Here is a 10,036-nt window from a genome sequence, read left to right as displayed (position 1 = left end):
CGCCGACCGGGAGGCGCGGGCTCGGGGCGGGGGCCGCGGCGCGGCTGCTCGGCCGCCCTGGGGGCGCAGGTGTGAGCCGCGGCCGGGAGCGAGCGCGGCCTGCGCAGCCCCGAGGGCCCCGCGTCGCCCTCCCGAGCCAAGGTTCTCAGGAGCGGGCCGGGGGGCGGGGGGCGGGGGCCGGCGCCGGCGCCGGGGCCGGGGAGACGTTAGGGCTGTTGGGGGAACCGGCCCGGGGGAGCCCCTTCCAGAGCCCGGGCCGTCGCGGGGCGGCCGCCTCCCTCCCCGCCCGGCGGCGGCCTCCAGGGGCGCGCGTGTGCCGACGGCGCCCCCCTGCCCCGCCCCGCCCCGCCCCGCCCCGCCCCGCGCAGGGGGAGCCGGGGCCGCCGCCCGTTGGCCCCGCCCGGCCCTGAGCCCCCGGGGGCGCGGCGCCGCGGCCCGCAGCGCGTCGGGTGAGGGGGTCGTCATGGCGAGGCGGCCCCGGGGCGCGCCCGCCCGCTGCGGTTGGCATGGAAGCGGCCCCGCGAGGCCTGGCCGCGCCGCCGATTGGCGGGTTCAACAGACGCGGGGGAGGTGATTAGCTGAGCGCCGCGGCCACCGCCGCTGGGAGCCCGGCGCCCCCGCTGGCACGTGTCGGCGCCGCGTCCCCGCCCCCTCCGGCGGCCCCGCAGCCCCGGCCCTCGTGTGCACTTGCTAATTGTCGGAGACTCATGTAAAGACGCCAAGCGGAGGGGAGCGAGGCCCGCGGTAGTTCCAGTCGGGGGTTGGGGCCTTGTGTCTGGTGGAAGGAGGGCCGCGGAGGAGGACCCTGCTTGTCATTTGGGAAGGGGACGTACCTTCCCGCAGTGATGTATACACCGGGTCTTTTGTTTGCAAGGAGGTGGGGGGGGGGGGCGGGTAGAAAGGATGAGAGAAGCACCGCCGCGGTGGGCGAAGACTCGGGCTTGTAGCTGTAGGCTCCCCAGTGAACGCCGGACTCCGTATCCTTGCTTGGAGGTTGTCAAGATTAATCTCTCCCTCCAGCCTCAGTCAGGTCTTAGAAGAAAGCCTTGAGAGATTCAAATCGCTGTTTGGGTTCAAAGGCGCTTGGATCCCTTGCAGCGTGGCTCTTGCCCTTCCTTTCAGCAGTAACAATTGCAGAGAAGATGATACGCTTTAGTGTTCTCCCTCCTAGACATTCATTGCATGCTTGGAGCCCATGATGGAAGAGCGTGGACTAACCATTGGGTTGTCTCTTTTTCCTTACCTAATAGTTGCATTCTGTGGCGACGGAGGGTATGCATCGCAGCAGCTCCAAGAGTGGAGTAGCCCTAGCTCCGGTGTCTCGAGGTCCCGATGCCTGTCAGATGATAACCAGAGCCCAACTCGGCCAGGATCCCCCGCAAAGAACAGTGCTAGGGGTGCTAACTGAGAATGGGCAGTACGGGAGGACCTGTGGCCAGGTAATGAGTGACAAGGGCCATCACGTCATGGTAGGAGGTGGGTTTCTCTTGGAGTCGGACCTAGAATACCCTGGAGTATTGCAGCCCTGGAATCTGGACTGTAGGGACACTGACTTTGGTCCCCTTTTTCAGCTAGAAAGAGTGAATAATTTATTATTTTTCCAATAATATCAAGGAAACAGGTCTAGGAACTATTTGAATTAAGTACATGTAAAGCCATGTAAGTGCTGGGCCAAGAGCAAGTGTTAACACACCAAAATAAACTATGGAACTGGGGGTTCCTCCAGAGCAGAGTGGCGTTCAGACTGATCTAGACTGTGCCTGAAGCAAACCTGAATTTGCTATGCTTTACTATGTTCGTTGCAAGTGGTGTTAGACTACAGATTGGGTACGGCTAGATGAAATTACTTCTGAAAGTGTGTTTTGAAAGTAGACATCTCCCCAGTCCGTGAAAAAAGGCAGGTGGGCAAATGGATAATAGATATTAGTTGCTTTTGCTGGACTCATCATAGGTAGGTGAATAGACTCCCTGAATAGATTAGAAACAAAATCAGACACCTAAAATGCAAAACAAGGGATTTGGATCCTTAAGACTGAATTTTGGGGTAGAAAAAAGTTTCCCTTAGTCTGTTATTAGGCCCCTCAGAATGATGCCTTAAGCTTATATTTTACACCTGTAATGGAATCATGCTGGCAATAGTCTAGTGAAGTAGGTAGGTCAAGAATTCTTCCCATTTAATAGGTAAGAAAATTTCAAAGATTTAAGAAAGGTCAGAAAGAAAGAAAGAAAGAAAAAAAAAAAAGGGTAGAGGCCAGATTAGAGCCCTTCATCCACTGACCACTCAAGGTATCTGCCTTTTGGTGGCATCTGATCAGTGGGAGAAAAATACCCAAAGTGATCTCTTCAAAGCTTTCGGAGGAGGGGGGTGAAATTAAGTGAAAGTGGTTTTAACAAACTTAATTTGCTTAGCAATATTTACTTTTTTAAAACGGAAAATCTGAAACCTGGTTCTTACGAATCATCAGTTCTGCCCAGTGAGCCCGGGCTTAACTTAAATTCAGAACTATTAGTTAACCTTTTATGTTGCCTAGCACTACTTCTCCATTCCCCTGCTCTATTCCTTTACCAACTTCTCAGAAATCTGTTTTATAGATTTCTTTTTAATCCTCCCAAACCTCTACCTTCCTTCCTTACTCTCAGTTGATGGCCTTGTGATCCTGTTATCTTAAAAATATAAAAGGAACCAAAAGGGAATTTCTGCACGTTCCCACGTGCCATATACCCTACCATCCCCACCCTGCTACATGACTTACACTTCCCTGCTCTCAGGCAGGGTGACTCTCACACATGTAGTATACCTCATGTCCTCTTGCTTCTTCAGGGATGTTGAGAACTCTCCTTTCTCAGCCTTGTCTACTGGTCAAACTCATAAGCATATAAATATATTGTATTCTTTTTCCATCTTTAAAACCTTTAAACTACAAAGCAGTGACTGTTCATTTTACAGCCAATAATTCGAGAGTTTATCCTGCTAGATCATAAACTCCCATCAGGATGAGGATTGGGATTTGAGGCTCACTGCTGTATTCTCAGTGCTTCGAACAGTGTTTGGCCAGGGTAGCTTGTGAAGATTTGTTGAGCGAATACTCTCTTGTCTTTAATTCTTCTCTTATTCTCTTTTGACTCCTTTTTTTTGTCCATTCCTTACTTGACTAATCCAGCAGCCTTTGACACATTTGATTATTCTTTATTCCTTGAAATCCTTTCTTCTCGCTCGGCCTGGAGAACCATACTCTCTTGGTTTTCCACCTTGCTCATTGGCCACTCTTCCTCAATATCTAAAAGAGTGCTCCAGGACTTGGTATTTGATCTGAATATGCACTCACTCCCTTTCAAACTTTCAAGCCTCTTAGCGTTAAATACCATCTACCTGTGCTCATACTTTTATCTCTGATAGATTTCCTCAAGGGACATTATGTCATACAAGAGATTCTATGGCTTTGTAAGAGAAGTTAATGGTAGGAGTTTCTAAAACAATCATGTTTCTAAATATCTGAGTATAAAATGGAAACTTTATAGGCACTTACTTACTGAAAGCTGTTTAAGGAGGAAGACTGTAGGAACTCAGTGACTATATATCAAGAGGTACTTATAAAATCCTATAGGCTAGAAGTATGAAAGCCAATTAACAATCTCCCTCTACCCACTCACCCATGCAATACCTATCCTCATTTTGGAGGATAGCTATGGTTTCTTTTTTTTTCTATAATCTTGAGTTTCCTTTGATAGATATATGAGGAAGATGACAAATTATAGGTAGCTCTTTTCCCAAATGTTAGATGTAGATAAAGATAAGGGAGAAGTCATATTTCAGAAGCTTCATTTTCTGAAATTAAATTGCAGACCTAGATATTTCAATTTAAGCCTGTTCGCATCTTTCTGGCTTGCTGGCTTGGGTCACACAAGCTCATATCACCTATACTATCTTCAGGGTGGCCTCTCACAAAAAACTTAATCCTCTTCCAGGGGATCACAACAATCCGGTGCTTCTCTGGATCAGAAAATGTCGTCCCTCCAGCTGGAAAGAAAGTGTTCTCTGACTGCAGGGTCCAGGTGCCAGCCAAACAAGGATTTCATATCTACATGGATGAGGCTGAGCAAGGAGACAGAGACAGCTGCACTGGGAGAGAGGGGATGGCATTTGAGGATGTGTGTGGGGTAGACACCAGCACACTCAAGTCAGACCTTCACTTCCTGCTGGATTTCAACACAGGTAATCCGACTCACCTATGGCTGGTGGTACTCTGTACTCATAATCGCCTGCAGCATTCAATAGCATGTAACTAGCAGGAGAAAACCATGAAGTAATGCCTTATTTTCACAATTGCCTGTGGAGGGTTAGTGAATGCAATGAATTTTTAAACTGAATGTCTTACCTGATAATGTTGAACCCCTGCAGTTTCCCCTATGCTGGTAGATTCATCTCTCCATTCCCAGTCTGAAGATGCATCAGATTTTGGTACAGATGTGATAAATGTGACTGAATATGCTGAAGAAATTCATCAGTACCTTAGAGAAGCTGAAGTGAGTTTTCCCAAATTCTATTTCAATTTCTAGCACTCAAAACACTTAATAACAAGATAGCTATAAACTTCTGGCCAAATCCACTAGTGAATAGCATTCTTATGGCATCCAAATGTAGGAATATCTATGAAAAAGAATAGGTGTGGGGTGCCTGGGTGGCTCAGTCAGTTGAGCATCCAAATCTTGATTTCGGCTCAGGTCATGATCTCAGGGCCTTGGGATGGAGCCCTGTGTTGGGCTCCTCAGTCAGTGGGGAGTCTGGTGGAGATTCTCTCTTTCTCCCTCCCTGCCCCCCAAGTAAATAAATCTTAAAAAATAGTAATAGTTGTGAGGCAAGTAGCAATTACTTGGACTATTTCTCCACAACTCAAAGGGTTTATGTATTCAGTATTTCACTCTTAGGAATAACCCATATTGCTATTCCCTGCCCCTCCTCCTTTAAGTTATTTGTTGTTACCTAATTGCCTTACAGAACCAGAATTTCATACGTTCTTCCACATAGTAAAGATGTGTTTGGCTCTTGATCAGTTTCTTCCTAACCTTTGCTCAGAGATTATTTGTTAAATAGCCACTGTACCATGGAGCGATCTTTCTGATATACAACTATTTAAGTATTAGAACTCTTTTCCCAAACAGATAAGACACAGGCCCAAAGCACACTACATGAGAAAGCAACCAGACATCACAGAAAGCATGCGAACAATTCTGGTGGACTGGCTGGTTGAGGTCGGCGAAGAGTATAAGCTTCGAGCAGAGACTCTGTACCTGGCTGTCAACTTCCTGGATAGGTTTCTTTCTTGCATGTCTGTTCTGAGAGGGAAATTGCAGCTTGTAGGAACAGCAGCTATTCTTCTGGCTTCGTAAGTATTCTTTCAGCTTAAATAATGTAAAACTGCAGCCTGTCAAAACACTTGATTTTCTTTCCCATTTGTTGAAGAAATGCTCAATAATTAAGGCTTACTCATGCCTCCCTTGATAAAGTATCATTTTTGCAGTATTTACTGAGAAACTGAATCTTAACATGCAATCTTAACACGTGTTCACTCTTCAATTCCGATGTTTAAGATTTATAGCAACAAGTTCAATATCATGAACAGATAACCATCAGCTCAAATTCAAGATCCAGTTTAACTATTTTGCAGTGTGGTCTTTTGACTGCATTCTAATACAAAAAGATTGTGGTTATAGAAAATATTTTGATTATACAAAAGCCATCGTCACGATCTAGCAAATGACCTGTAGTAACACAGTTTATTTGGTTCCAGTGAATAAACTATCACTGTGTACAAAAAGAGCTGGCTTCTGCCTGAACTGCCTTAAATTCAGTGACCTGTTGGTAGATGGCAGTGTCTTCAATTCTTCTGGTCTTGGACATTCTACTTATTAATGCCCAGAAACTTGCCAAAATTCCCCCATAGAAAGCAGAAACTAAAGCAAAAGAGTTGATAATAATGAAATTCTATCATTATCTTACTCTTGGATACATAGCATCATTTGCTAATCCAATTGAGAAAAATTCTGAACATGATCTTTTTATTTTTATTATTTATTTATTTTGAACATGATCTTTTTAAAGATCTACAATCTAAGGAGCTTTTATTCTACGCTTGTGTTCAATATAACATTCTTTTCCACAAGATGAGTGAGGTTTGTAGAATTAAGAGCAATTTATCTGTATGTCTGTCATTCAGAATCTTTCAGCATATCAGAGGCCACAACCTAAAATTCTCAGTTGGAAATTGTCTCTGTTACTACTCCTAGCAGTAAGTACAACATATCCTTGCAATACTCATGCTCTTGTTCTGGCATCAAGATCTGAATATTTTCAAGGTCGGTACCATTTAGTAATATTTAAGTGGATATGTGGATACAGAGGAAAGAAGTCTTCAAGGGCCATGCAAAAGGCATGGTTGTGATAGCAGAGGAAGGAGCTCCACAGCTTCCAAGATTTACTTCCGAAAAACTCTTTACCTTTCATAGGAAATATGAAGAAATATATCCACCTGAAGTAGATGAGTTTGTCTATATAACTGATGACACTTACACGAAACGACAACTGTTAAGAATGGAACACCTGCTCCTGAAAGTCCTAGCTTTTGATCTGACAGTGCCAACCACCAACCAGTTTCTCCTTCAGTACTTAAGGAGACAAGGAGTGTGCATCAGAACTGAGAATCTGGCCAAGGTATGCTACCTGACTTCCAGGAACTTGGGAACCAAGGAGAATAAAATTAGCCTTTCCCCATCATCCGTCAGTTCTTCCTTCCTTATCAGTTCTTTGTCCTGGGTCCAGAAAAACTTTTTTAGCAATGGAAGAGAGCTAATTTTAGGATCATGATTTCTGGTTATGAGACATCACTGTCCATCACGTTTGGTAGGCATGGGTTATCTGATCACCCAACTCTTAAAAGAAGTTTAAGTTTGGAAACCGTTCCCTTGTCAAATACAGACTACATGTAGGCAAATACCTCTTCTTAGTTAACAGAATGGAAATAAAGTAAATGCAGTTTGATTTGGCTCTCATCTTACCCTAACTATGAAGTAATAAAGCATTATTTGGTCATCTGGGGTTAGTGTACTTTAGTTGAAGGCACTGAAGTATTAGTTTGGAAGACTTGGTTTCCAGTCACTGTGATCCTAGCATATCTGGAATGTATATGCTATGCAAAGAGTAATGAGGATCTATGTATAAATTTCCCAGTATGTTTCTTCTAATCTCGCAGGGACTGTTCTAGCCTCTGAACTACATGCATTTGCCTGACAAATCCGTAGCTTCATACGGTCGTATTTTGCTACTTTATGTGACTGGTATACACCTGTACCCACTAGTAGAAGACAAGAAAAGTAACCTATCATATATACTGTGTAGGTGGGCCAAATCCTTGTATATTGGCCTGTACTACAACACCAGTGCTATTCTGGTTATGGATAGGCATAGCAATTATTAACCCAGTGAATATTTTGAGCATCCGTTTCTGTCCACACATCACTAGATACAGGATGGACAAAGATAAGACAATTTTTTCCCTTCACATTTCTAGGTTTACTTGTAACCTTAGTCAGATTCTAATTCCACTGGGATTTTCTCTCTTGTGCTTAGTATGTAGCAGAACTGAGTCTGTTGGAAGCTGACCCATTCTTGAAATATCTCCCTTCACTGAGAGCTGCAGCAGCTTATTGCCTGGCGAACTATACTGTGAACAGGCACTTCTGGGTAAGATTCCAATGAGTTCTCTACACGAAATGCAAAGCCTATCTAAGAATCTGTCCAGTAACTCTCAAGGCTTAGTATGGACTGGCCTCTCATGAGGGAAAGTTAGTTTAATAAGGAACTGGTTGTCTTGCCAGCAGATGACAACATGTCACTGAGTGTTGCAGGTCAGCTTTTATGGCTTTGACTCAGTGGCCTTGGGGTAGAGATTGCAGGAAGGCAAGGAGATGGTGTTTGCATGCTTATTCAAAAGAAGCAGGCCTGGAAACCTCAATGCCCACCTTATGCCAGGAATGTCCTTGTGGTGCAAGCATTGAGCACTTCAGGCAAAATTTGTTGACTTTTGTTCTATGTATGTAAAACAATCTGGATCCGTTTAGGATGGTCAGAAATTTGCATCAAGTTTTCGAGGAAAGGGAGCAATTAGTGCTGCCTCTTGGTCCAAAAAGAGGCGAGTTTAGAAACGGACCCTTCGATTGGGTTCTGAAGGCTCACTTTTATGCTAAAAGAAGTAGAGTATCTACTTTTATATTCTAGAATTCTTATTTATTATTATATATTCTGCATCCACTAAGAATCTTTCATATGTAAGATGTAAATAGGGTGTTTAGATAAGAAGAGGCTCTTTAGGGACCAGTAAAAATCCTGCTCATGACAGAATACATAAAAGTAACCTACCCCCAAATTGAGCATTATAAATACACAGTATGAACAAATTGAGAACTCTGGCTGTTCTTCCTAATATTTCATTTCTAAAGTCACTGAAGGAGGATTACAGTTTCTCTTGAAATGAATGTGGATACTTCCTAAGTAATTAACTTCCTTGATTTCAGATTTGTCTTCAGCTTTCTGATATAAAGTTATATGATGCAGTTTTTTTCTTTTTGTCTTGATTAGCCAGAAACTCTTGCTGCATTTACAGGCTATTCATTAAATGAAATTGTGCCTTGCCTGAGTGAGTTACATAAAGCATGCCTTGATATACCCCATCGACCTCAGCAAGCAATTAGGGAGAAGTATAAGGCTTCAAAGTAAGTTTCTGAAATTTTCTTCTCTGAGCTTACTAATTTAAGGCTTTAATAGGTTATAGTAATGTCAGCATTAAAAATAGAACAAATTGGAAATCTCAGTGCTAGGCTCGCATGTTAAATCAGGAAAATCGGTTTAGAGAGGCCTAGATTTATAATATGTCAGCTTGGAATACATAGAGTCAGAAAGCGTTCTTCCTTTCTGTTTAAACTACTGGAAAGTTCTCTGTGGCCTGAGATTTTATAAAACCGAAGTCCTTTGTTTGGGTCTCATTGCAGGTACATGCACGTGTCTCTCATGGAACCACCTGCAGTTCTCCCTCTACAATAAGTCTCTTGCTGAAGTAGTTCCAGAACTTAACCTCCATATCAACAGAATTCATCTTAACTTTTATAGGTTTCTGCAGGTTGGGTCAACTAGTGTTGCTACAATATAGATGACATATTTTTTAAAATGTAAATGTAGTCAAGTTCCCTTAGATTTTAGTAGTTTGTAATATCATCTAACATTTTTTAAAGAATAAACAACTTGCCTTGTGACCACATGTTAGACTTGTTTACTAATTAGGATGGCCCATATGCTTGCCTGGAATTGTAGTGGGGAGCATTATAAATGTCGTCTCTGTTTCAAGAATTCTCCTAAACTGGTTTCATAAATCTGGTATGCCATTGGGATTAAGTGTTTTGAGGAATTCAGAGATTTTCATGTTTGGTGTCAGTGGCTCCCCTGAGACTTTTTTCTTCCCATTGGTTTACTTTTTACACAGCTCTCCATAAATTGGCGAAGGAGGGAACTCCAAGCTTAGACTCATTAGTGAAGGGATATAAACAAGTACAATCTCTTCTAGTTTCCCTTCAGGACCCTAGGGAATAAAGGAAGTGAGTTGAAGACTAGATGTGATCAGGTACCCCTGAGCGGTGACCGACATGTAATTTTAATCCAGGGATGTGATGCTCATTTTGTAGATACCATGATGTCAATGTTCAGTTTTCACTTAGTCACCCATCAAGCATATATTTCAGCCTTAGAAGATGCTCAGAGAGGTAGAAAAAGCAAATTTCACCACAGGATGGGACTTCAGATTTTAATGAAGCTAACCCCTCCTATTTGTCCTCTGTAAGATATCCATACTAAGCTCTCCTCTAGCTCAAATTATTCATGATCCTACAGATCACTATACGTCCATACAGGACCCTTTGCAACAGCACTTACAGAGTTTGCAAGGTGAAGAGAACTGAATAACCAATCAACCAACCAAACACTTGTTTTAAC

At 43.5% G+C, this 10,036-nt stretch overlaps 1 protein-coding gene across 6 annotated transcripts; it reads left to right on the top strand.

Moving 5' to 3' along the window:
• The first annotated feature begins 16 nt into the window (after positions 1-16).
• CCNA1 (cyclin A1) lies at positions 17-9,308 on the top strand. 6 transcript variants are annotated; one of them, XM_072797396.1, is made up of 9 exons: positions 17-141; positions 1,251-1,439; positions 3,967-4,213; positions 4,400-4,524; positions 5,143-5,384; positions 6,505-6,709; positions 7,625-7,738; positions 8,633-8,766; positions 9,043-9,308. In XM_072797396.1, the coding sequence occupies exons 2-9, from the start codon at positions 1,275-1,277 to the stop codon at positions 9,092-9,094; spliced, it is 1,284 nt and encodes a 427-aa protein (XP_072653497.1). In that variant the 5' UTR covers positions 17-141; positions 1,251-1,274; the 3' UTR covers positions 9,095-9,308. The 6 variants fall into 6 exon arrangements, with proteins under 6 accessions (XP_072653497.1, XP_072653498.1, XP_072653500.1 ...); XM_072797397.1 differs by lacking the exon at positions 17-141 and adding an exon at positions 552-570; XM_072797399.1 differs by lacking the exon at positions 17-141 and adding an exon at positions 589-744.
• Positions 9,309-10,036: the final 728 nt, after the last annotated feature.

The sequence above is a fragment of the Canis lupus genome, chromosome 24, assembly GCF_048164855.1.
Source record: "Canis lupus baileyi chromosome 24, mCanLup2.hap1, whole genome shotgun sequence".
NCBI classification, from domain to species: domain Eukaryota; kingdom Metazoa; phylum Chordata; class Mammalia; order Carnivora; family Canidae; genus Canis; species Canis lupus.
The sequence above is the reverse complement of the archived record's forward strand: the minus strand, read 5'-3'. Positions and strand labels throughout refer to the sequence as shown.

Coding starts and splice junctions, on each gene's coding strand:
- CCNA1 (XM_072797396.1), top strand. CDS start 1,275: ATGCATCGCAGCAGCTCCAAGAGTGGAGTAGCCCTAGCTCCGGTGTCT. Junction 4,214..4,399: donor CCTGCTGGATTTCAACACAG/GTAATCCGACTC, acceptor GAACCCCTGCAG/TTTCCCCTATGCTGGTAGAT. Junction 6,710..7,624: donor GAACTGAGAATCTGGCCAAG/GTATGCTACCTG, acceptor TCTTGTGCTTAG/TATGTAGCAGAACTGAGTCT.